Genomic DNA, 27,864 nt, shown 5'->3' with positions numbered 1-27,864 from the left:
AGAACTGACATGAATTATGTGGTTGTTCAGATGCACGCACAATTAAACATAAATAATTAAAGTAGCAGGTTAGGATAATTCGGTTACGGTTAGGAAAAGGGTTAGGGTTAACTAAAATGCAATTTCTACAAAAGCTTGACTCCTTCTAGCCATGACTGCAAACATACCAAGATCTGATCATGGCTAGAAGAGATACAGCTTTTGACAAGTTAACGTCAAAAGTAATTTCTAAAAATCATTTTAGCTAACCCCAACTCGTTTCCTAACCTTAAAGTAATTATCCTAACCTGCTGCGTAAATTCTCCTAAACCGATACGAAAAGTTAAATCTGACGTTAATTTGACAAAAGCTGGACTCCATCTAGCCATGACCCCAATATCGGTTGAAGGACGAGCTTCGCGTAGGAGTGACTCGAAAATGACGTAAGACTATGATCGTGTTCGAGAGGATCAAAACCGCAATGTACCATTGCGGAATGTACCATTGAGTTCTTATGTACTGTATGATGCAAGGTGATTTGTAGATCCGGCAGTCAACAGCTGTCATTTTGATGCTCTCGAACACGGCCAATGATACTTCGCCATATTTGGTGGTTCGTGGAAAGGTCATAGCTAGAAGGGATGTATAGCGAAGACGGTATGCTATGGCTACAGCTTTTGTCAAATTAACGTCAAAAGTGCATATTAGCTAACCCTTAACTATATTCCTAACCTGCTATGTTAATTCTCATAACCTACGAAAAGTGAACTATGACAAAAGCTGTATCCATCTAGTCAAAACCGAGTGGAAATTTCACCGGATGCTTCAGATTTATACATCCGGTGAAACATCTGGCTACTTGTTCTATCTGTGGCCATGTTGCACCAACGGGCTTACGGTGAAGTTATCTCAAAAATATGGTTTATACGGTTTCAAACAACACTGAGGTCGAGTTCGCAACAGGTTTGCGTCCGGCTTCTCCCCAGCCCTCGCTGTTTCTTCGACGAACCGGTGCACGTGAAGGTAGATGGACTTTCTCCCCATCAGAAAGTAGAGTTGAGGTCCAAACTCAAGGACGATAAAGGGGTCATCTTCAGAGCTTCCGCTCTGGTCGCTGCAGATGCTAGCGGACAGGTGGACCTGTGTCGCTCTCCTTCTCTGGGCGGCAGCTACACGGGAGTTGAATCCATGGGCTTGTTTTGGGCCATGGTGGCCGAGACTCCACACAGCAAACTGTTAAAAAAAAATGTTTTGGGTTCAATGATGGTTGACATAGAAGTGCTGCATGGGGGCACAGGTGAGCTCTTGGCCACAGAGACTAACGAGAGGCGGTTCATGACGGAAGGGGTAAGGAGAATACCGTTGGGCATGAATGAAGGGAGAATACGGGGAGTCCTCTTTCTACCACCCGGTTAGTAGGCAATTCAAAATGCCCTGAAGTGGGAAATTATATTTTTGTGTCTATGGGACCAGGATTAAGTTCTAAGGAAATAGAAATCCATAGATTTTTTATGTACTGTATCCATACCTGTTTAACGAAAGGGTCTATATTATGATTAAAATTGTCTGAATATTTTGTTGTGAACTCTCCTAAGAAAAGCACAAATTACAGTTTTAGAAGGCCTTTAAGGTTATTCCTTGATCGCACGGACAGCGTCATTGCATTGTGCAAAATGGTACTGTGTGTGCAACAAAAGTTCAATATTCACCTTCTGCTACCATTTCTGTCAAGCCCTCTACACATTCAGTTTGATGCATACGTTCAATAAATCCAACGTATGCACCACCCAGAATGCACTGCAACTGCCCCAGAACGCAATGCTGCAAGGCAAACTTCAGGTGTACCAAAATCCAATGACTCTGTCGGTATGATCAAGGCATTAGATAACAAAGCCTACTTTGCATTGCATAGGTTTTATATTTTTAGGCCAGAAAGCATCTCCACCTGCAGTGAGTGACAAAACAGTACAGTACATTTCTGTTATTCTCTTTCTCCTATTCCTCTTTTATTCCCCAAACCTCACAGGGCAGGGTCCATTCCCCGGTGTACTGGATGTGTATACTCTGGGTGGAGGTATATCAGAGGTCCGGGCCAGTCTGCTGGCTAACAAAGGCTTTGTGGTTCTGGCTCTGGCCTACTATGGCTTCCAGGACCTGCCCAGAACCGTGCCCAAATACTTTGACCTGGAGTACTTTGAAGAGGCTATCACTTTCCTGAGGCAACAGCCACAGGTTAGTGGACGAAGAAGCTCAGTGCCCGTACTCATAACCCATCTGAGTATAGGAGTGCTGATCTAGGAACAGGTTCCTCATGTCCATATAATGTCCAGCACTCTTAACTCAGACACATTGTGAATATAGGCCATTTGTTCCATGAGAAGAAAATGTCACCTTGAGGTTCCTCTCACTATGCTTCAATATTTTGTTAGCTGTGGTAAATGCTACTATCTAGTGGCTTCTATTTGCTCTACACCAGGGGTTCTCCAACTTTTTGGGGGCGGGACCCCATTTGTGTTAGCAATTTCATCAGGGACCACCCAACAGAGGTGAGACCAAGTCCCAAGCAAGTCTTCTCTTTCGAGTCCCAAGTAATGATGGGGAAGTCTCAAGTAAAGTTCCAAATTTAATAGCTCAGGTCAAGTCACAAGTCCCTAATTTTGGGTTTTGAGTCCTTAAGTCAATGGTTAAGAGTTTTATGCCAATTTCATTGCAATTGCAATACATCATTGATTTTTGACCCACATGTTTGACAAACTGCATCCCCCCTCCCCCCACTACAAAAATATTTTGGGGGGCTGATGATGCAGAGGTGCCACCACAGGTTCCAGAGTGGTGGGGCAAATTGTTTCCCCTGGGGCTTTTCCTAATCTGGTAACCTAATCAAATTTTATGAGTCACCTGTCTACAGCAGGTGTAGTAGACATTACAGTGAAATGCTTACTTACTAGGCCCTAACCAACAATGCAGTTTAAAAAATATATAGATAAGAAGAGAGAAGTAATTAAAGAGCAGCAGTAAAATAACACTAGAGAGACTATTTACAGGGGGTACCGATACAGAGTCAATGTGCGGGGGCACCGGTTATTTGAGATAGTATGTACTTGTAGGTAGAGTTATTAAAGTGACTATGCATAGATAATAACAGAGTAGCAGTGGTGTAGGAGGGGATGGGGGGCACTGTAAATAGTCTGGGTAGTCATTTGACTATTATGTTCAGGAGTCTTATGGCACGGGGGTAGAAGCTGTTTAGAAGCCTCTTGGACCTAGACTTGGCGCTCCGGTACCGCTTGCCGTGCCGTAGCAGAGAGAACAGTCTATGACTAGGGTGTCTGGAGTCTTTTACAATTTTTTTAGTGCCTTCCTATGACACTGCCTGGTATAGAGGTCCTGGATGGCAGGAAGCTTGGCCCCGGTGATGTACGGGGCCGTACACACTACCCAATGTAGTGCCTTGCGGTCAGAGGCCGAGCAGTTGCCATACCAGGCAGTGAGGAAACCAGTCAGGATGGTCCAGCTGTATAACCTTTTGAGGATCTGAGGACCCATGCCAAATCTTTTCGGTTTTGTCGTGCCCTCTTCGCGACTGACTTGGTGTGCTTGGACCATGTTTGTTGGTGATGTGGATACCTAAGGAACTTGACGCTCTCAAACTGTTCCACTGCAGCCCCGTCTATGAGAATGAGTGCGTGCCTGATCCTCTTTTTCCTGTAGTCCATAATCATCTCCTTTGTCTTGATCACATTGAGAGAGAGGTTGTTGTCCTGGCACCACACGGCCAGGTCTATGAACTCCTCGCTATAGGTTTTCTCGTCGTTGTCGGTGATCACAGTTCTCTCATCAGCAAATATAATGATGGTTTTGTAGTGCCTGGCCGTGCAGTCATGAGTGAACAGGGGGTACAGGAGGGGACTGAGCACGCACCCCTGAGAGGCCCCTGTGTTGAGGATCAGCGTGGCGGATGTGTTGTTACCTACACTTACTGCCTGGGGCTGCCCGTCAGGAAGTCCAGGATCCAGGGTTTCTGGGACAATGGTGTTGATGTGAGCCATGACCAGCCTTTCAAAGCACTTCATGGCTACAGACGTGAGTGCTATGGGTCGGTAGTCATTTAGGCAGATTACCTTCGTGTTCTTGGGCACAGGGACTATGGTGGTCTGCTTAAAACATATTGGTATTACAGACTCGGACAGGGTGAGGTTGAAAATACCAGTGAAGACACTTGCCTGTTGGTCAGTGCATGCTTGCAGTACATGTCCTGGTAATCTGTCTGGCCCTGCGGCCTTGTGAATGTTGACCTGTTGAAAGGTCTTACTCACATCGGCTGCGGAGAGCGTGATCACACAGTCTTCCGGGAACAGCTGGTGTGCATGTTTCAGTGTTATTTGCCTCGGAGCGAGCATAGAAGTAGTTTAGCTCGTCTGGTAGGCTTGTGTCACTGGGCAGCTCTCGGCAGTGCTTCCCTTTGTAGTCTGTAATGGTTTGCAAGCCCTGCCACACCCGACGAGCATCAGACCCGGTGTAGTATGATTCAAGCTTAGTCCTGTATTGACACTTTGCTTTGTGATGGTTCGTCGGACGGCATAGCGGGATTTCTTATAAGCTTCCGGGTTAGAGTCCCGCTCCTTGAAAGTGGCAGCTCTAGCCTTTAGCTCAGTGTGGATGCTGCCTGTAATCCATGGCTTCTGGTCGGGGTATGTACGCACAGTCACTGTGGGAACTACGTCCTCGATGCACTTATTGATGATGCCAATGACTGATCTGGCGTACTCCTCAATGCCATCGGCGGAATCCCGGAACATATTCCAGTCTGTGCTAGCAAAACAGTCCTGTAGCTTAGCATCTGTGTCCTTTTTTATTGGATCTAGTCACTGGTGCCTCCTGCTTTAATTTTTGCTTTTAAGCAGGAATCAGGAGGATATAATTATGGTCAGATTTGCCAAATGGAGTGTGAGGGAGAGCTTTGTATGCATTTATGTGTGTGGAGTATAGGTGGTCCAGAGTTCTTTTTCCTCTGCTTGCACATGCAACATGCTGATAGAAATTTGGTAAAAACGGATTTAAGTTTCCCTGCATTAACGTCCCCTGCTACTAGGAGCGCCGCCTCTGGGTGAGCGTTTTCTTGTTTGCTTATGGCGAAATACAGCTCATTCAATGCTATATTAGTGCCAGCCTCTGACTGACTGTGGTGGTATGTAAACAGCTACAAAGAATACAGATGAAATCTCTCTCAGTAGGTAGTGTGGTCTACAGCTTATCATGAGATCCTCTACCTCAGGGAAGCAATAGCTCGAGACTTCCTTAGATATCGTGCACCAGCTGTTGATTACAAAAAAACATAGACCGCCGCCCCTTGTCTTATCAGACGCCGCTGTTCTGTCCTGCCGGTACATCGTATGACCAGCCAGCTGTATGTGGATTTTGTCATCATTCAGCCACGACTCCGTGAAGCATAAGATGTTCGTTTTTTATGTCCTGTTGGTAGTTTAATCTTCCACATAACTTGTCAGAGTCATGAAAGGAAAAAAAGGATTCTGCTTGTCCGTGGTGAGTAATCGCAGTCCGGATGTCTAGAAGTTATTTTTGATCATAAGTGACTGTAGCTGCAACATTATGTATTTTTTATAAACAAACAAAAAAACACAATCGGCTGGGGGCACGTAAAACGTCTGTCTTCTTCTCCAGCACCATCTTGACCAGGTATAAATCAGCAACCTATTGGGCCGTTTTTTCCAAACTCGGTCCTCTGGACCCCAAAGGGTGCACAGCTGATTCAAAAGATCAAATCTGGATGATTACTTGAGCTGTGTAGTGCTAGGGACAAAACTAAAACGTCCACCACTTGGGGTCTCGAAGACAAAGTTTGAGGAACCCCTCAGACCCCTTGACTTTCCCCACTTGTTATATTACAGCCTTATTCTGAAAGAGATTTAAGTTGGGTGAATTTTGTCCCATTCCTCATAACAGAGCTCGTGTAACTGAGTCAGGTTTGTAGGCCTCCTTGCTCGCACATGCTTTTTCAGTTCTGCCCACACATTTTCTATAGGATTGAGGTCAGGTCTTTGTGATGGTCACTCCAATACCTTGACTTTGTTGTCCTTAACTTTGGAAGTATGCTTGGGGTCATTGTCCACTTGGAAGACCCATTTGCGACCAAGCTTTAACTGATGTCTTGAGATGTTGCTTCAATATATCCACATAATTTTTCATCCTCATGATGCCATCTATTTTGTGAAGTGCACCAGTCCCTCCTGCACCAAAGCACCCCCACAACATGATGCTGCCACCCCCATACTTCACGGTTGGGATGATGTTCTTCGGTTTGCAAGCCTCCCCCTTTTCTCTCCAAACATAATGATGGTCATTATGGCCAAACAGTTCTATTTTTGTTTCATCAGACCAGAGGACATTTCTCCAAAAGGTACGATCTTTGTCCAAATGTGCAGTTGCCAACCGTAGGCTTTTTATATGGCGGTTTTAGAGCAGTGGCTTCTTCCTTGCTGAGCGACCTTTCTGGTTACTTCGATATAGGACTTGTTTTACTGTGGATATAGATAAGTTTGGACCTGTTTCCTCCATTATCTTCACACGGTCCATTGCTGCTGTTCTGGGATTGATTTGCACCTTTTGCACCAAGGTAAGTTCATCTCTAGGAGACAGAACGCGTCTCCTTCCTGAGCGGTATGAAGGCTGCGTGATCCCATGGTGTTTATACTGGCGTACTATTGTTTGTACAGATGAACGCGGTACCTTCAGGAGTTTGGAAATTACTCCCAGCGATGAACCAGACTTGTGGAGGTGTACAATTTACTTACTGCAGCCTTGGCTGATTTTTAAAAAGATTTTCCCATGATGTCAAGCAAAGAGCCACAGAGTCTGAAGGTAGGCCTTGAAATACATCCACAGGTACACCTCCAATTGACTCAAATAATGTCAATTAGCCTATCAGAAGCGTCTAAAGCCATGACATAATTTTATTAAATATTCCAAGCTGTTTAAAGGCACAGTCAACTTAGTGTATGGAAACTTCTCACCCACTGGAATTGTGATACAGTGAATTATAAGTGAAATAATCTGTCTGTTAACAATTGTTGAAAAAATTACTTGTGTCATGCACTAAGTAGATTTCTTAACCGGCTTGCCAAAACTATAGTTTGTTAACAAGTGGAGAAAGTGGAAAGTTTAAAGTTCCTCAGCGTACACATCACAGACAAACTGAAATGGTCCACCCGCACAGACAGCGTGGTGAAGAAGGTGCAGCAGCGCCTCTTCAACCTCAGGAGGCTGAAGAAATTTGGCTTGTCACCAAAAACACTCACAAACTTTTACAGATGCACAATCAAGAGCATCCTGTTGGGCTGTATCACGGCCTGGTACGGCAACTGCTCCGCCCACAACTGTAAGGCTCTCCAGAGGGTAGTGAGGTCTGCACAACGCATCACCGGTGGCAAACTACCTGCCCTCCAGGACACCTACACCACCCAATGTCACAGGAAGTGCCAAAAAGATCATCAAGGACAACAACCACCTGAGCCACTGCCTGTTCACCCCGCTATCATCCAGAAGGCGAGGTCAGTACAGGTGCATCAAAGCAGGGACCGAGAGACTGAAAAACAGCTTCTATCTCAAGGCCATCAGACTGTTAAACAGCCATCACTAACATTGAGTGGCTGCTGCCAACATACTGACTCATCTCTAGCCACTTTAAACAATGCTACTTTATATAATGTGTACATACCCTACATTACTCATCTCATATGTATATACTGTACTATATACCATCTACTGCATCTTGCCTATGCCTTTCGGCCATCGCTCATCCATATAGTTATATGGACATATTCTTATTAATTCCTTTACACTTGTGTGTATAAATAAGGTAGTTGTGAAATTGTTAGATATTCCTGCATGATCGGTGCTAGATGCACAAGCATTTCAATACACTCACATCATCTGCTAACCATGTCTATGTGACCAATAAAATTTGATTTGACAAGATGAAAAACGAGTTTTAATGACTCCAACTTGAGTACTTCAACTGTAAGTATTCAGACCCTTTGCTATGATGCTCGAAATTGAGTTCAGGTATATCCTCCTTCCATTGATCATCCTTGATGTTTCTACAACTTGATTGGATTCCACCTGTGGTAAATTAAATTGATTGGACATGATTTGGAAAGGTACACACTTATCTTTGTCAACTGTGGGACGTAATAGTGCATGTCAGAGCAAAAACCAAGCCATGAGGTCGAAAGTAATTGTCTGTAGAGCTCCGAGACAGGATGGTGTCAGGCATAGATCTGGGGAAGGATAACAAAAAATGTCTGCAGCATTGACGTTTCCCAAGAACACAGTGGCCTCCATCATTCTTAAATGGAAGACGTTTGGAAACACCAAGAATCTTCCTAGAGCTGGCGGCTTGCCAAACTGAGCAATCTGGGGAGAAGGGCCTTGGTTAGCTCCAGTGTTCCTTTATGGAGATGGGAGAATCTTCCAGAATGACAACTATTTCCGCAGCACTCCACCAATCAGGGCTTTATGGTAGTGGCCAGACAAACCACTCTTCGGTAAAAGGCACCTGACAGCCTGCTTGGAGTTTGCCAAAAGGCACCTAAAGACTCTGAGCATGAGAAACAACATTCTCTGGTTTGATGAAACCAAGATTGAACACTTTGGACTGAATGCCAAACGTCACATCTGGAGGAAACCTGGCACCATCCCTACGGCGAAGTATGGTGGGGATATTTTTCAACGGCAGGGACTGGGAGACAGGATTAAAGGAAAAATGAACGGAGCAGAGATCCTTGATGAAAACCTGCTCCAGAGCACTCCGGACCTCAGATTGGGGTGAAGGTTCACCTTCCAACAGGACAACGACTCCAAGCACACAGCCAAGACAACTCAGGACTGACTTCAGGACAAGTCTCAATGTATTTGAGTGGCCCAGCCAGAGCCTGGACTTGAACCCAATCGAACATCTCTGGAGAGACCTGAACATTAGCTGTGTAGCGACACTCCCCATCCAACCTGACAGAACTTGAGAGGCTCTGCAGAGGAGAATGGGAGAAACTCACCAAATACCGGTGTGCCAAGCTTGTAGCGTCATGCCCAAGAAGACTCAAGGCTGTAATCTCTGCCAACGGTGCTTCAACAAAGTACTGAGTAAAGGGTCTGAATACTTATGTTAATCTGATATTTCAGTTTTTTTATTTTTAACACTTTTGCTAAAATATCTATACCTCATTATGTGGTATTGTGTGTGGATTTTCTCAACATTTATTCTGCAATATTTCTGGAGGTGGAAATTAGATTTGAGATTTTGTCAGCATTTTTGTTTTCACTCATTTTGATGTAGAATATACTTTTAAAGTCACAGTAACTGAGCTTCTCAGTCCTTATACATAGAAATTCCCCCGAGGAGAATCCCGGACCCTAAGGGTATTGGAGTTGGTCAAACTCGCAGTTTAATACTTTTATTCAAAATAAAACTCACATTTTATTGGCCACGTACACATATTTAGCAGATGTTATTGCGGGTGTAGCGAAATGCTTGTGTTCCTAGCTCCAACAGTGCAGGAGTATCTAACAATTCACCGCGTCAGTGGCACTATGTTCTCCTCAAAGCGGGCGAAGAAGGTGTTCAGCTTGTCTGGGAGCGATATTGGTGTCCGTGACGTGGCTGGTTTTCCAATTGTAATTGTCTGTAGACACTGCTTCATACGTCTTGTCTGAGCTGTTGAATTGCGACTCCACTTTCTCTGTACTGACGTTTTTCCTGTTTGATTGTCTTGTGGCGGGAATAACTACACTGTTTGTATTCAATCATATTCCCAGTCACCTTTCCATGGTTAATTGTGGTTTGCGCTTTCAGTTTTGCGCGAATGCTGCCATCTATCCACAGTTTGTGGTTTGGGTCAGTTTTAAGTCACCATGGGAACATCCTCCCCTATACACTTCCTGATGAACTCCGTCACCGTGTCTTTGCATACGTTAATGTTATTTTCAGACGCTACATGGAACACAGCCCAGTCCACATGATCAAAACAGTCTTGAAGCATGGATTCTTATTGGTCAGACCAGCATTGAATAGACCTTAGCACTGGTACTTCCTGTTTGAGTTTCTGCCTATAGTAAGGGAGGAGCAAAATGGAGTCGTGATCTGATTTTGCAGAAGGGAGGGTGCTGCAGGCATCATGACAGGGTGTGTAGCAGTGGTCTAGTGTTTTTCGAGAGCGAGTACTACAGTCAATTTGTTGATAGAAATTAAGTAGTGATTTCCTCATTTGCTTTGTTAAAATCCCCAGCTAAAATAAATGCGGCCTCAGGGTATGTGGTTGCCAGTTTGCATATAGTCCAGTGTAGTTCCTTTAGGGCCGTCCTTGGTATCGGCTTGAGGCGGAATATACATGGCTGTGACTATAACCAAAGAGAATCCTCTTGGGGGGGTAATACGGTCGGCATTTGATTGTGAAGTGTTCTAGTCGGGTGAACAAAAATATTCGAGTTTCTGTATGTTATCACAATCACACAAGGAGTAGTTAATCATGAAACCTAAAACACCGCCTTTCTTCTTCCCGGAGAGTTCTTTATTCTTGTCTGCGTGATGAACTGAGAACTCAGCTAGCTGTGTGAATGGGCACAGTATATCCTGAGAGCCATGATTCAGTGAACCAGAGTATGTTACAGTCCCTGATATCTCTCTGGAAGGAGATCCTTGCCCTGAGCTCGTCTACTTTATTGTCCAGAGACTGAACATTAGCGAGTAATATACTCGGAAGTGGTGGATGGTGTGCTTGCCTCCTGAGTCGGACTAGACGTACACTTGGAGCAGTCGCTGGGATAAGTTCAATTGCCCTGGGGGGTAAGAACAAAGGTTCCAATTTGGGAAGTTGTAATTCTGGTGAGTTAGCGCTGCTCTGATATCCAGAAGTTATTTCTGGCTGTGTGTAAAAACACAAAAAACATTCTGGGGATAATGTAAGAAATAACACACAAAATACTGCAAAGTTGCTTAGGAGCTAGAAGCTGAGCTGCCATGTCTGTCGGCCCCATCATACTCTATCATTAACAAAATGATCCTCTTTCCTAAAACCTTGATGGTCATGACTGTCTACATTAAAGGGGAGGTTAACTTGGCCCCAGACAATCGATCTGGTAATGTTTTTTTATGCTTTAACCCCTGTGACAATAAAACATATTTTGTTATTGTTTTTATAGGTACAGGGTCCAGGAATAGGAATCCTGTCCATCTCGAAGAGTGGGGATCTTGCTCTGTCCATGGCCTCTTTTCTCTCTGGCATCTCAGCCACAGCCTGGATCAACGGCAGCAACGCTAATACGCTGGTGCCACTGCACTACAAAGACCTCATCATCCCTTCCATCACGCCTATTATTGAGAACGTCACCTTCTCCCCGTCCGGCATCCTTGACATCCGAGACGCCTTACCGGACCCAGAGACTGAGGTGAACCGCGGTTCCGTGATCCCAATAGAGGGTTCCAGTTCTAGGTTCCTCTTCGCCGCCTCTGAGGACGACAGGAACTGGAACAGCTGTCTCTTCGCCCAACAGGCCGCCGCCCGGCTGAGGCATCATGGGAAAGAGAACTTTGAGGTAAGGAAATAAACCTGAACACAAACATTTTGATAGCAAAAAGTTGAATCACGTACTACTAGATAAACACATGTTTTAGCCTAAACTGCCTTTACTCAATAGCAGGGGTTGAAACTGAAATTATTCTTCCAATAGTTTCGTTCTGAACAGAACCTCTATTTATTTTGTTCTGTTCCATTGTTTCGTACCAGAATAATGAAGTTAGTTTACTGAATTATATACTAGCTAGATGCTTATGGAGGATCGGCTAATATGGAGGAACTTTGAGCGTCAGAGTTGTCTCAATGACGTGATAACTATAGTATTCTTAACTAGCCTAAACTAGCTGGCAGGCAGACACTGAAAGGCAGAGACACCCATTTGATTTGAACGAAACCTTCCATACTTCCCTTCAGGAAGTATTTATACCCCTTGTCTTATTCCACATTAAATGTATTTCCCCCCACCCATTTACAGTTGGGGTAGAATTATTATTATGTAATATTATATATTAATTATATTTTATAGATTGAACTTGAATATGACAACTTTCAGGATGAATCAAAACATTTTTTTTATTAATCTGAAGTTTGGGTTTTTATTCATACAAACTTTCCTAACACTAAAATGTGCCTTAAATAATGTATGTTTTAAATCTAATGGAGACATACATACAGTGCATTCGGAAAGTATTCAGACCCCATGACCTTTTCCACATTTTGTTACATTACAGCCTTATTCTAAAATGGATTCAATTTTTTCCCCCTCATCAATCTACACACTACCCCATAATGACAAAGTAAAAACCGTTCTATTTTTGAAAATGTATTTTTTTTTAAATGATTACATTTACAGAAGTATTTAAACCTATTACTCAGTACTTTGAAGCACCTTTTGGCAGCGATTACAGCCTCAAGTCTTCTTGGGTATGAGGTTACAAGCTTGGCACATCTGTATTTGGGGAGTTTCTCCCATTCTTCTCTGCAGATCCTCTCAAGCTCTGCCAGGTTGGATGGGGAGTGTCACTGCATAGCTATTTTCAGGTCTCTCCAGAGATGTTCGATCGGGTTCAAGTCTGGGCTCTGGCTGTGCCACTCAAAGACTTGTCCCGAAGCCACTCTTGCGTTTTCTTGGCTGTGTGCGCTTAGGGTCGTTGTCTTATTGGAAGGTGAACCTTCGCCTCAGTCTGAGGTCCTGAGCACTCTGAAGCAGTTTTTCATCAAGGATCTCTCTGTACTTTGCTCCATTCATCTTTCCCTCGATCCTGACTAATCTCCCAGTCCCTGCCGTTGAAAAACAGCCCCACAGCATGATGCTGCCACCACCATGCTTCACCGTTGGGATGGCGTAAAGCTGCAGAATGCTGTGGTAGCCATGCTGCTTAAGTGTGCCTTGAATTCTAAATAAATCACTGACCGTGTCACCTGCAAAGCACTTTCACACCACCTCCATGTTTCATGGTGGGAACTACACATGCTGAGATCATCAGACCAAAGGACAGATTTTCACCGGTCTAATGTTCATTGCTCGTGTTTCTTGGTCCAAGCAAGTCTCCTCTTATTGGAGTCCTTTGGTAGTGTTTTCTTTGCAGCAATTCAACCATGAAAGCCTGATTCACGCAGTCTCCTCTGAACAGTTGATGTTGATGTCCGTTACTTGAACTCCGAAGCATTTATTTGGGCTGCAATTTCTGAGGCTGGTAACTCCTAATGAACTTATTCTCTGCAGCAGAAGTAACTCTGGGTCTTCCTTTCCTGTGGCGGTCCTCATGAGAGCCAGTTTCCTCATAGTGCTTGATGGTTTTTGTGACTGCCCTTGAAGAAACGTTCAAAGTTCTTAATTCTCTGCATTGACTGACCTTCATATCTTAAAGTAATGATGGACTCATTTCTCTTTGCTTATTTGAGCTGTTCTTGCCATAATATGGACTCTTTTACCAAATAAGGCCCTCTTCTGTATACCACGTTTACCTTGTCACAACACAACTGATTGGCTGAAACGCATTAAGAAGGATAGAAATTCCACAAATGAACTTTTAACAAGGCACACCTGTTAATTGAAATGCATTCCAGGTGACTACCTCATGAAGCTGGTTGAGAGTGCCTGGAGTGTGCAAAGCTGTCAAGGCAAAGGGTAGCTACTTTGAAGATTCTTATATATAAAATATATTTAGATTTGTTTCACACTTTTGGTTAATAAATGAGACCATATGTGTTATTTCATAGTATTGTTATCTTCACTATTCTACAATGTAGAAAATAGTAAAAAATAAAGAAACCCTTGAATGAGTAGGTGTCCTGTGGTGGAATTATTGTAACAAAAAGAGACTTTTAGATTTCTTCAAAACAATCAAACTTTATTATTTAATTACTGCAGTAATGGAGCTGGTCGGTAATCACCCCTGGAGGTGATCACTAGGAACTCAACTAGCTGGTTTGAGCCACAGCATTTTATAGCAAGGCCCATCCTCCTTTAGTCTACATGACAAAGAACAGTGTGGAATGGGTCACAAGGTTAAGATTTGTATGAAAGACACTTATAATTCACATGACTATCTGCTGTAAAAACTGTCCTCATTGTGTAGAGACCAGGGTCTGGCCCCCCAACTCCATACTGGAGCCATCTCCCCCTGGTACCCCAGTACAGAAACATTAACTCATGCTCTGGAATGCGGTATCACCCAAAGACATCGTACATCTCCTGTCAATGTTAAATCTCCCAGAGGCCCACTTTCAGTTCACACAGACACAATACAGTTATAAGAACCCTCTATTCTGTTGCATAAACAACCATTTGCTGCAGGTACAGCATTATAACAATCTTGCATTTTGCTCTCACAGTCCAAACTTCTGACTGGTACTGTACTATATACATTTTTACAGACACAGTATATTTTTACAATAGTTATCTTTTGTTTTTTTTTCGACCCATCCTTCAGCTACCCTCAACCCCTCCCATTGATCTTTGTAGGGCTTCCAGTTTTTTCTATTTGCCATATTATTTTTAAACTGTGCTGTTTCAGAAACAGCTCGTTGTTGTGTACGTCTTAAATGCTTTTGACTGCACCTTGACTTGGCGTTGGTTGATGTTCTGTCCTCTTGTCATTTCACCACCAGGTGGTGATGTACCCCAGGGCGGGGCATTTTCTGGAAGTACCCTACATGCCCCACTGCCCGTCTGGCTTCCATCCCGCGGTTGGTCAAGTGGTGGTGTTTGGGGGAGAGGCTAAAGCCCACCATCAGGCTCAGCTGGACCTGTGGAGGAGGGTACAGGAGTTCTTCAGGAAACACCTGGAAGGGAACAACACTGGTGAAAAAGCTACATTATATACTAGAGGGTAAGACGAGGGTTTCCGTTAGGAACATTTGGCCCCGGACAACATAACCGGAAAGATTTTAATTTACCAGATATTTTAGAAATGTACTGGACCATTCGTATGCATTCAGATTCGACTACAAAGAGACGGGGAAAGAAACTGCCCACCTGGCGAGGCAGTGCCATCAATAAACGAGGGATAGCCTATTGGCCAAATGAGCCACATTTGAATTGTCCTGAACAGCCTATAACAAAATACAAAAACACTTCAGTGTTTTAGATGTGTAGCATAAGCAAACAGGCCTATTGTTTTATTGGGTTTTACTTTACTCCTAAAACAATTGTCCACCTCACGGTTCAGCTGTCGGAGATTTGAGCACTAAATGCATCAGGGCATTGCGTGCATATGCCTATAGGCTTAGACGTCCACCGTATGATATGAATATTTAAAACAAAAATACATGTAAAATAAGAAACTTATTCCTTGCCCCAGAGACTGAGAGAGAAGCTATGCCAGTGGCATACAACACACAGATCGGACTTAAAATTAAAATGTCTCAACAGAATAATACAAAACACATTTGACATATTTCAAGAACTGGTTTAGATGAATAAATAGGCCTACACTAATAGCCATATACAATAATAGGGTAATGATAAAACAAATTATTATAAATAAGAAAATAAATACAAATGCACAGGAGCCTGCATTTGGACGTGACAACGTTCTTCTAATCTTTGTCTACTACAATATTAAAACTTGGTCACACAGAGGACATTCCTCTTGTAAGCTTTTCATTGTAGACATACTTTTCCCCCCTCTAACTTTAATTTGACTTAATAACCGACGAAGGATAGAAAAAAATATGCGAGGCACAAACATTCGCTTTGCTTAGCAGAGTTCTGCTTGGAACAAACCAAACCTAGTATGTGGGTGTCTTAAAGGTTAGGTAAGGGTAGGAACGTCCCAAGAACCCCGGATGGCACTAACCCCAAGCAATAATGCGAGAGGAGGACCCCACATAAGATAAGTATTGTTGTAGGTGTAGGGTTGCACATTTTGGGGAATATTCAGAGGTGGAAACTTTCCGTAGGAATTAACGGAATATATGGGAATAACGGAAATGTATGCAAATTGATATTAATACCATTTTAAATGTAGATGTTTTTTGCATTGGATTATATTTACCATATCATATGGAGACAGAAACAGAAACCTTTTACCTTATCATAAATAGACATAATTGCAAATGATTAAATCCTTCCAATAGAAATTACAAAACCAATTTAGTTACAAATTGAACTTTAATTAAATGAGTTGACTCTTCACATGGAATGATTTCACTGAACAACAAAAGAAAAAGAATATTGAATGATTCCCAATGATCCATAGCATCTCACAAAAAATGTTTTCAACATACATCTGTAAAATGATAGTCTACAAACTAAAGCTTAGGTTGTCTTCCTCTCATGCTTCCATGTCTTCTCCCTGGACCTCCTCAATGTCCACCACTTGAACATCAGACTCTGAGGGCTCATCTTCAGTCACTTTCCAACCATCTTGAGGATGGCTCGTTGTCAGGCTCAAATTTGCCCAGATGGCCACCAATTTTCCAATCCTTGCATTGGGCAGCCTGTTGCGTGCTTTGGTGTGTGTGTTCCCAAACAAGGACCAGTTGCGCTCTGAGACGGCTGATGTTGGTGGGATTTGGAGGATGATGGAGGCAACAGGGGAAAGAGCCTCAGTTCCACAAAGTCCCTTCCACCAGGTGGCTGATGAGATATGTTGGCACGACTGCCATATTGCATCTCCATCCCAAATCCCTTGCTTGGATGTGCTTCGCCAGACTTCCAAGAACCTTGCCCTCATCCAGGCCAAGGTGGCGAGATACGTTAGTGATGGCACCATAGGCCTTGTTGATCTCTGCACCAGACAGGATGCTCTTGCCAGCATACTTGGGCTCCAACATGTACGCTGCGGCATGTGTGGGCTTCAGGCATAACTGCAGTTTCCTCTGCTTGGAGCAACAGTGAAGTGGGCAGGGCAGTATGGATTTGTTCTCTTACATCTGCAAGTAGTCTGAACATCAGAACATCAATCTGTGCAATGGCTACTGCTATAGGTTTCAGGAGTTTTAGGCTGATTAACAGTCTCTCCCAAAATACATCATCCAGGAGGATCCTCTTGATGGGGTTGTCCATATCGGCAGACTGCGGTATGGCCATTTCTTGGAGAGACTGCTTCCCCTCCAGGAGACTGTCAAACATGATGACAACACCACCCCAACGGGTGTTGCATTGCAGCTTCAATGTTGTGCTCTTATTCTTCTGCTGCTCTAACTTGATGACCTTTCACATACCTAACAATTTCCTTGGCACTCTTGTAGAGTTTATCTGTTGTTTTCAGTGCCATGATGTCCCTGAGGAGCAGATTCAATGCATGAGCAGCACAGACAATGGGTGTGATGTGAGGGTAGGACTCCTCCACTTTAGAGCAAGCGGCCTTCATGTTCCCAGCATTGTCTGTCACCAGTGGAAATACCTCCTGTGGTCCAAGGTCATTGACTGCCTTCAGCTCATCTGCAATCTAGAGACTGGTGTGTCTGTTGTCCCGTGTATCTGTGCTCTTGTAGAATACTGGTTGAGGGGTGGAGATGATGTAGTTAATTATTCCTTGCCCACGAACATTCAACCACCCATCCGAGATGATTGCAATAGTCTGCTTTCTCTATGATTTGCTTGACCTTCATTTGAACTCTGTTGAACTCTGCATCCAGCAAATTAGTAGATAAAGCATGTCTGGTTGGAGGGGTGTATGCTGGGTGAAGAACATTCAGAAATCTCTTCCAATACACATTGCCTGTGAGCATCAGAGGTGAACCAGTTGCATACACAGCTCGAGCAAGACATTCATCAGCATTTCTATGACTACGTTCCTCCATTGAGTCAAACTTCTGATTCCAGGAGGACCATGAGCTGTTGCTATCGATAAGGAATCTGATTCATAAGTTTCACGAATAGAAGTAGAGGTACTTTTGTCAGAGGTTGTGAGTGCTGAGGGAACTTTATGCACTTGGCCAGAATATTCTGCATATTTGTTGCATTCTTCACATATGATTTGGCACAGTATTTGCAAATGTACAGAAGGCTGTTTAGAAGTGTGCAAGATCTTGAGAATCAGTTGTACATGTGGTGGAAGAATGCACTGTGCATGCAGAGGGTTGCAATTCCATTGAATTAGGGATAGTTTAACCAAAATATGCCACAAGACCTAGAATTGCCTTATGTGTATCCCACAAAAAAGTTCACTGTTATAAGCTAACTTTGTTTGATGAATGTAAGAAAAATGCCCCAAATTCCCGGGCTTAAATTCCCATGGAAAATTCCCAACCCTTTGCAACCCTAGGTATGTGTCATCTTTAATTCACAAACACTAACAGATACTGAGGAGAGAGTTTCTGTTATTTGTGTGAAATATTTATATTCTGGGATAGTTCACTGAAATGCTATCATTAGTTGCTTATGCTATTACAATATAAATAAATGTCTTCTGCTCTCCGTTATAATGTTAGGTCAAATTCACAGGGTAAAGTAGAGGATTAGCCAATCAGTGGCTAAAGACCACCCACTTGCCTTGATTTACATATCCCTTTTATTTTGAACAAGACCATGAAATTATGAAATGGATCATGTGATACAGCGCCATTAATGAAGTGATAAACGTTATAATGAAAAAATAAATTGGGAAATACAATGTGTCATTATGAAATCAAATATGGTAACATTTATAGAAAAGTGACACTGAAATAAGATTTCATAATCCATCCAATAGTTTCCAAAAGCACATGCTCATTATTTTTCAACCAGGATTATAGTATGCAGCGAGTCTTTGACAATGACTATTATTCATTATTCAAACTTTTTAATTAAAACATTTGTGTCGTATAAGCAGATGTATCGTGCACACCAGAATTTATTGGCTGGTAAATAATTTGGGGGGGGATTTTGACCTAAGCCCTTGACTTTATCCTAATGAGTACTTCACAGTATGCAAATGGTCGCCGCTACCGTCTATCAAATAGTAACATGCAGTTAACCTATATTTGTGTGTGAGTAAGCAATAATCAACTCTGGGGTTGGCAGCTGTCTCCTTCCAGCTTTGGCCTCCTGTTGCAATTGTTACTTGAAGTTAGATTTAGACCACAAATAACACGACTTTTTTTAAACGCAGGTGCCTTTCTATTTTATCTGTCATTGCAAAATTACACAGAATGTGCTCAGGAAGAGAGGGGGGGGGGGGTTTAGATTGTTTATCCTATGTGATTGTGCCTCAACTTTTCATGATAAAACACATGCTCCCGTACTGTAGAGTGTAGACATACCTAGTCCTTTGATGTAAAGAAATGATGCTAGCAAAAAGTATATTCTATGTATACACAGAACATTCCCCCTCAGTTAAAAAGAAATGGCAAAGTGGTTCTTTAAAAGTGTTGCAGTTTGATTTACTGGTACTGTAAGGTCAGCTTTGATACTTTTAATATAGGTTTCTGTTAAACCAGCATTATGTACCCAATGTCATCAATACATTATGGACTGTAATTCATGAAGGACTCTGATTATCAACCCCCAAGGGAAATAATCTCTGTGGAATACCTCAAATAACAAAAATAGATGATGTTAGTGTGCTACTCTAAGGCTTGCTCTGGTAAAGCAGTGAAAAAATAAATAATAATAAGCTAAACATGGAGAGAAACTTTTCCAATGTGGTTTTCTGTGAAGAAGTAAACATCATCCTAGATGAAGTGGGTGACAGAGACCATCTGGTTGCCTGAGTCATAGCTATGCCGTCTGCTTTAGGAACAAACAATCCCTTCGCAGAGAAGAGAATGCACTGTCATTGTCACTGCGTTACGCTACTATGACATCTGGCGCTAAAATATGACCAGTGGCAAGGAGATGGCGCTCACACACAACTCACTCACTGTGCGATCAATCATCCATTGTGTTTCAAAACTCATGGTAATAACTGTAAATAAATACTATGGTAGTCATTAACCCAATCAGAGTTGAATTCTCCCTCTACTTTTGTCTGTGGCACAAATGAGCCTGACCTCAGTAAATGCTCTTCTATATCCTACTGTGGTGGTGGGTGTACCTTTCTGTTTGTGTCACTAGTGATGATCTGCTATTCCTCACGGTGGTAGCAGACACTTCTAACCAGAGTATATCTGCTGTTTCTATTTGTTTCACTGTTTCACTTAGTATATGATTATATTTGTTAAACAATTAGTCCTTTCTTCATATCAATAGCATTGTAACCAGATTTTGTTATGAATAAACATGAGCCAAGGCGTGCAATGCTTGTGGTTTTTGAAAACGTTGTTTATCTGGTAAGCCATAACACAGTGCATTGGTTTCATGCCCACTAATTACCTTCTAAGGCATAAAGGTATCTATAATAAAATAATTGTGTGGGTGCTTATTGTCCTATTTCATGCATGTACAAGTGTGTATTAATATGCATGTGTGAATTGGAAATGTGTATTTTTGCATAACCCAACCCTCCTTGAGACACCCTCGGAAAGTGGGGTCACGGCCAGGGTTTTCCATTATCAACGGTGACCCTATATGTACTTTGTAATGCTTTATCTCCATCATTGTTGTTTATCTTTATGTCCATGGTGCTTTATCTTCTTCTCCCTCCCCTGCAGCCTCTTTCCAGGCTGAAAGAAAACAACACAAAAAGTCAATGACTGGGAGAAATATAAACATGAATGCGTGACAGAAAGTGTTGCTTTTCTTTCATCCGAGTTAAAAATGGCACAACTGTTGTTGCCCAACTAAATCACCACCAGAGGAGTGAACAGAGGAATGTATTTGCATTTCCAGACAGCAGACGCGGCTGATAATAGAAAGCCCCTGAGTTTCTGCTGCTAAGAAATGGAATGGGAAATCCACCACTGATGATGCTCCTGCCGTCAATCATGAATTCCACAGTGTTGCAGCCAGGTCAAGTTGGGCACAGTGATATGTAGCACTTCTTTAGAGGTTTCCGTATGCCACGTCCAGATGTCATTCTCAGAACGTGGCAAAGAGCTCAGATGAGCCACTGTTAGATATACAACATAGGTGGGTAAAGCACTTATCAGTCCATAATGAATCGATCTAGCTATTGACCATGACTATGATAAACTTTGGAGGATGTAGTATCTTGCGTAGATTGTTGGCACCGGACCTCACAAGTACATTTTAGAATTGAATTGTAACTTAGAATAACATTACCAGAATGCACCTGGCGTATATTACCCGGAGGATTTCCCGAGCACGGTTATATGGCATACATTTGAAAGGATAGCATAAAGCAAACCCTGTATTGAGTCGATACTGCCATCTATTGGGAAACATAATACTTAACAGAAATATACCAGGTTACTAAATGATTGTATAGCCCCCTCTACTGGTGTCAATTGGCTTCAAAATGAACAGCCAGTCAAGCAGAAACAGTTTCCTATTTGCATTCCGTAGGGGACTGAGCCTGCACACATGGAATGTGATGCCGTGATCTTTTAGCCTGTTGTGGCATTTGCCAAAGAAGGTCCACATTGTTCACAGCACTGTGTTCACACCACTGGCTGGTGGTGATCATGTGATGAACTCCTCTTTGAAGTCAGTATAGTTGAAACAGTAAATCTGTGTTGTCTCTGTGCCCACAGAGAACTGGTGAACATCACCACGGGGCGCTATGTATGCCACACCTCCTGCTGAACCTTCCTGCCAAAGAATACATACAGGTAGTATTCATTGAGTAGTACAGTGGTGTATTAGATGCTTTTAGAAGATGCACACAGGATTACTGAAGTGAGAGAATAACTATAAAAGTGAATAAAGACCTCCATTCCAGACACTTGACTCACTTGATGTGTTTGAAGTTGGATGAGGCTCCTGAACAGAGGGAACGTGCCATCTCCTGAGCCGACAATATGTTGCCTGTCCTCATCACAGATTGTGTTCACCCCATGTAGACAACAAGGGGAAATGCATGCTGAGTTCTGAGGTTTGTACTGCAGTCTATTTAACTAAGCCAGATATTAAACTCCTCCAACTGTGTTCCTTTTTTGAAGCCACCTTGCTGAACTTCTGTTTCACTGGGCCACGGCCCATTAAGAAACTATGTCTTGAAACTGACTTTCAGGATATCTTCACTTGTACCACAGTAGAAATAGCTGCCTTCCTCAGGGATCTGTACCAAGAAGTAACAAGTCATTCGGGCTGCAAGACTTCCTGCAGTATGCTGAGGGAATGACGCTCTCACAAAGAGTCATACTATTCACGTGTTTAAATGTATCAGGGCTCTACAGTGCGACTTAATATCTTTGTGTGTGCCTACATTTTTCAACTTCGGTGCACACATACTCCTTGTATGAAAGGTCAGCATAGAGCCCTGTGTATAGCCATGTGTTCTGATGTTATAATTACCCAAATGCATTTCACAATTGTTTTCGGCTGCCCTGTCTGACATTGTGTGTGTAATCTTCATACGAATATGCTGTCACTTGTGTTGGAGTATTGTAGAGTAAGGCAGTGACCACCACTGTGGGCTGAGGCCGGGCTTCCACAAATGGCTTCTCTGTTTTCTATTTTACACCCCACTATCTGGAAATTACAGACACACACAGTTATTCAGTTAAAATGTATGATTACACCTATTATATTATAGGATCTGAGTCAAATGTCAGTATTTTTCACAAAGTTTGACACAATCTGCCAGCATCGTGACTCTCAAGAGTTACCAGGTACTTGACATGTTTTTTTTTTTTTTACCTTTATTTTACTAGGCAAGTCAGTTAAGAACAAATTCTTATTTTCAATGACGGCCTAGGAACACTGGGTTAACTGCCTGTTCAGGGGCAGAACGACAGATTTGTACCTTGTCAGCTCGGGGATTTGAACTTGCAACCTTTCAGTTACTAGTCCAATGCTCTAACCACTAGGCTACCCTGCCGCCCCCACATTGAGGGGAGAAGGCCAACCTTCCACTTAGGCTTTGTGGAGCTGCAGGTGAGCATATATTCCTCTCTTGGTAAAGTCCCATATTATAACATCTTGTTCAAAGAATGATGAAGACCAGATAATTATCTTTTATCACAGTTTCTGCCCATCCATTTTTCTTTCATCTTTGCATTAGCCCATTACCTTGAAGCCCATGAAAGTGACCTGACCATGAGGCAACATACTTTCCACCTTGGGACACAGTGACACAGGAGACGTTGTTGGTGTGGCCATGCATAAACTCCTGTTTCTTTTGAGGATGATATTGCAGCCCAGTGGATAGATAAGGTGCTCTCTGTTAGAGTTGACTTTTACACCAAAGATTACATGACCTGGTAAACAAAAGACACACAGCGTATTTTGGGGAATTTGTTTGACTGAGACTTATTCAACTGAAAATGGTTTTGATGGCTAGCTGCTGACTCGTTTTATGGTGGCATTTTGGGCATGTCGTTTTGGGAAAGAAAAAAATTAGATCTTCCCATTCTAAATCAACTAATATGGTAGCTTTATGACTTAAAATAATGGTAACAAAAATATTTAAACTTTGTGCAACCAGTAGGAGTAGTAACACCAATGATGGTATAGGCATTGAGACATTTGAGGTAAATTAGGATTTTCTGAAATGGAGGCCACAAATGCTGAAATCTAAGGTCGTTCATTATTTTAAAATAATGTATCATTTTGAGGTCAGTTAAATTTCAGGCCAGGCAAGTTCTTCCACACCTATCTCGACAAAACATTTCTACATGAACCTCGCTTTGTGCACAGGGGCATTGTCATGCTGAAACAGGAAAGGGCCTTCCCAAAACTGTTGCCACAGAGTTGGAAGCATAGAATTGTCTAGAATGTATGCTGTAGTGTTAAGATTTCCCTTCACTGGATCTAAGGGGCCTAGCCCAAACCCTTATTCCTCCCCCACCAAACTTTACAGTTGACACTATGCATTCGGGTAGGTAGCATTCTCCTGGCATCCGCCAAACACAGATTCATCCATCGGACTCCAAGATGCTGAAGCGTGATTCATCACTTCAGAGAACGCATTTCCACTGTTCCATAAGTCCAATGATGGCAAGCTTTACACCACTCCAGCCGATGCTTGGCATTGCGCATGGAGATCTTAGGCTTGTGTGCGGCTGCTCGGCCATGGAAACCCATTTCATGAACCTCCCGACGAACAGATCTTGTGCTGAGGTTGCTTCCAGAGGCAGTTTGGAACTCGGTCGTGAGTGTTGCAACCGAGGACAGACTATTTTTATGGGCTACATGCTTCATCATTTTGCAGTCCGGTTCTGTGAGCTTGTGTGGCCTACCACTTTGTGGCTGAGCCGTTGTTGCTCCTAGATGTTTTCACTTCAAAATAACAGCACTTACAGTTGACAAGTTACAGTTGGCAAGAAAAAGTATGTGAACCCTTTGGAATTATCTGGATTTCTGCATAAATTAGTCAGAAAATTAGATCTGATCTTCATCTAAGTCACAACAACAGACAAACACAGTCTGCTTAACTAACACACAAAGAATTGTATTCAACTTAGACAAGAAAAATACATAATTTAAACATTCACAGTGTAGGTTGGGAAAAGTATGTGAACCCCTAGACTAAGAACATCTCCAAAGCTAATTGGAGTCAGGAGTCAACTGACCTGGAGTCCAATCAATGAGACGAGATTGGAGATGTTGGTTAGAGCTGCCTTTCCCTATAAAAACACTCACTAAATTTGAGTTTGCTATTCACAAGAAGCATTGCCTTGATGTGAACCATGCCTCGAACAAAACAGATCTCAGAAGACCTAAGATTAAGAATGATTGACTTGTATAAAGTTGGAAAGGGTTACAAAAGTATCTCTAAGAGCCTTGATGTTCATCAGTCCACGGTAAGACAAAGTGTTTATAAATGGAGAAAGTTCAGCACTGTTACTACTCTCCCTAGAAGTGGCGGTCCTGACACGATGACTGCAAGAGCACAGTGCAGAATGCTCAATGAGGTTAAGAAGAATCCTAGAGTGTCAGCTAAAGACTTACAGAAATCTCTGGAACATGCTAACATCTCTGCTGATGAGTCTACGATTTGTAAAACACTAAACAAGAATGGTGTTCATGGGAGAACACCACGGAAGAAGCCACTACTGTCCAAAAAACAAACATTGCTGCACATCTGAAGTTTGCAAAAGAGCATCTGGATGTTCCACAGCGCTACTGGCAAAATGTTCTGTAGACAGATTAAACAAAAGTTGAGTTATTTGTAAGGAACACACAACACTGGAGAAAAAAAGGCAGAGCACACCATCAAAACCTCATCCCAACTGTAAAGTATGGTGGAGGGAGCATCATGGTTTGGAGCTGCTTTGCTGCCTCAGGGCCTGGACAGCTTGCTTTCATCAACAGAAAAATTAATTCCCAAGTTTATCAAGACATTTTGCAGGAGAATGTAAGGCTATCTGTCCGCCAATTGAAGCTCAACAGAAGTTGGGTGATGCAACAGGACAACGACCCAAAACACAGAAGCAAATCAACAACAGAATGGCTTCAACAGAAGAAAATATGCCTTCTGGAGTGGCAATGTCAGAGTCCTGACCTCAACCTGATTGAGATGCTGTGGCATGACCTCAAGAGAGCAGTTCACACCAGACATCCCAAGAATATTGCTGAACAGAAACAGCTTTGTAAAGAGGAATGGTTCAAAATTCCTCCTGACCTTTCTGCAGGTCTGATCTGCCACAACAGAAAACGTTTGGTTGAGGTTATTGCTGCCAAAGGAGGGTCAACCAGTTATTAAATCCAAGGGTTCACATACTTTTCCCACCCTGCACTGTGAATGTTTACACAGTGTGTTCAATAAAGACATGAACATTTATAATTGTTTGTGTGTTATTAGTTTAAGCAGACTATGTTTGTCTATTGTTGTGACTTAGATGAAGATCAGATCACATTTTATGAACAATTGATGCAGAAGTCCAGGTAATTCCAAAGAGTTCACATTCTTTCTCTTACCACTGTATATCAGCAATGGACTAATGAAACAAATACAAAAAGTTAGTTTGGGGTTTAATTTTCCTTTAAGACATTGGCCTCAAGTCTAGGTTGTGCCTTTAGACTTAAAAAATGAACAACTAGGAATATATTTCACTTATCTCATTGACTTCTCAAACCCGGTCTGGTCTGCCGAGTCTGCTTGGTAAGTGTTCCCGGAAGTCTTATGTTGGCCCTCTGGGTGTAGAAAATTGTACTTAAAGCAATATAGGGCAATAAGATCAAGATCAATAAGTGAAACATTTTGTGTACATCCAACCTACTGGTAAACGTTTACGAAGCACTCTCACTTTTTAGCTTCGACACTGATTTCCTACTAAACGTTTTTCATAGCCATCGAGGTAGCAACAGTTGGCCCAGGAGCCTCTGTGCACAGACAAAACATTTGACCCATATTTGACCCCGTTGAGGGAGAGATTACAATGTTTCAAACCTTTCAAGGGACTCGATTTTGTCCAATGACTCATGCTGCAACGTGAATTGTGTGATAAGTTTGTCAGAACCTCTAACAATATTATATTTCATTTCTATTGTGCTTTAGATTACGCTCCACCATCCAGGCAAGCACACTCTTCTCTGCTTCTCCTTCCATGGCTCCTCCAAGAACAAGAATGAAGCAGGTGGGTACATTGGCTGACTTCATAGCTGTCCCTTTTTCTTAATGTGTTGTGACTCAATACCCCTTGAAGCCTCAACAAAAGTGAGGGTCATGCAAGGGCAGCCACCGTTCAGTGTAGGGGTCTTTATTGGGGTCACATCCGCTCAGACCACCCAGCTGTGTTGAAGACATCCATTCATGACCATGTGAGCTGGAGTGCAGGCTTGTCTTTGCCATGATGACAAATGAGGGGGAGAAGTCATAATCCTATGACCTTTGGCACCCCAATGAAAGAGCGTATTTAGTGAAAAGATGCATTTGACCTCTAGACCCGCATCGTCAGGAGAAATACGAAGAACATTGAAGATACAAGAATCACTCCCTCTTTAGAATGTAGATGAAGTATTTGGTATAACCTAATACGGACCTCCATATAATAGCCTGAAAGACCTTTTCTGCCAAATGCCGAACTGTCATGATTTCTGTTTAACCCTCATTTCCTGCAGAGGGCAGTGTTTTAAAGGAAACGATGGGTTCACTGAATTGTTTTTCATTATGCAGATTTTGTGACCACAGTGTCAGCACAAATCCTGATGAATGAGCTCCCTGCTTGTTATGACTGACATGGGACTGTGGCCAAAGACAGACACCAGTGGAAGAAGATTGTTGCGGCTTTATGTCCCACCCAGGACGAAGAGGACTAGGTAGAGACACGTATGATTGGTCGTAATGTGTCAGGGACCTTCTCACAATGGTCTCACTGTGATTTTGTGAGTGTCAATTTTAGTGCCCATTGACTCATGTCCTCTATTTATCCTGTCTTTATTTTAATAAAGACAGGTTTGATATTGTTGAGTCATATTGTTGGATGCAACAATGACAATTCAGTCCAGAAGATAAAACCTGAGGACAGTCAGAACACAGCAATTCCTGCAGATGGATGTGTAAAAAGACAGAAGAGGTGTAGGACAATAGGACACCATGTCGTCACTGAAATATCTAGATCAACAAAACATAGCCGGATCTTAAACTGATCCCCATAGAATTGAAAGTGAACAGACAAATCCGTCACACAGAACCCCTCAGTTTTAAGTCAGCCTAAACAGTGGTCTAAAAAGCACAGTGTGGGGTCTCTGTGTGCAGTGGTGACGTTACTCACGCTCGAGTAATCCAAGCTTTTTCCCCCTCTGATATCGTTGTTCAAGAACTATTTGAGGAACAGCGTGTTCATTGAAGATTAGCCAGGAAAGAGAGGAGACAGGGCTCCCCCATTCTAAGACATTGTACTTCCCCCTACATGGGCA

At 42.7% G+C, this 27,864-nt stretch overlaps 1 protein-coding gene across 1 annotated transcript; it reads left to right on the top strand.

The window, feature by feature from the left end:
• Positions 1-628: 628 nt before the first annotated feature.
• On the top strand, positions 629-20,238 carry LOC115104282 (acyl-coenzyme A thioesterase 1-like). Its single transcript, XM_029625647.2, has 4 exons — positions 629-1,390; positions 2,006-2,211; positions 11,194-11,586; positions 14,682-20,238. Exons 1-4 carry the CDS (start codon positions 856-858, stop codon positions 14,904-14,906), a joined length of 1,359 nt encoding a protein of 452 aa, XP_029481507.1. The 5' UTR covers positions 629-855; the 3' UTR covers positions 14,907-20,238.
• Positions 20,239-27,864: the final 7,626 nt, after the last annotated feature.

Source organism: Oncorhynchus nerka, linkage group LG21 (assembly GCF_034236695.1).
Source record: "Oncorhynchus nerka isolate Pitt River linkage group LG21, Oner_Uvic_2.0, whole genome shotgun sequence".
NCBI classification, from domain to species: Eukaryota; Metazoa; Chordata; class Actinopteri; order Salmoniformes; family Salmonidae; genus Oncorhynchus; species Oncorhynchus nerka.
Note: the sequence above shows the minus strand (reverse complement) of the source record. Positions and strands in the feature narration are given on the sequence as shown.

Coding starts and splice junctions, on each gene's coding strand:
- LOC115104282 (XM_029625647.2), top strand. CDS start 856: ATGTTGCACCAACGGGCTTACGGTGAAGTTATCTCAAAAATATGGTTT. Junction 2,212..11,193: donor TCCTGAGGCAACAGCCACAG/GTTAGTGGACGA, acceptor TTGTTTTTATAG/GTACAGGGTCCAGGAATAGG. Junction 11,587..14,681: donor ATGGGAAAGAGAACTTTGAG/GTAAGGAAATAA, acceptor TTTCACCACCAG/GTGGTGATGTACCCCAGGGC.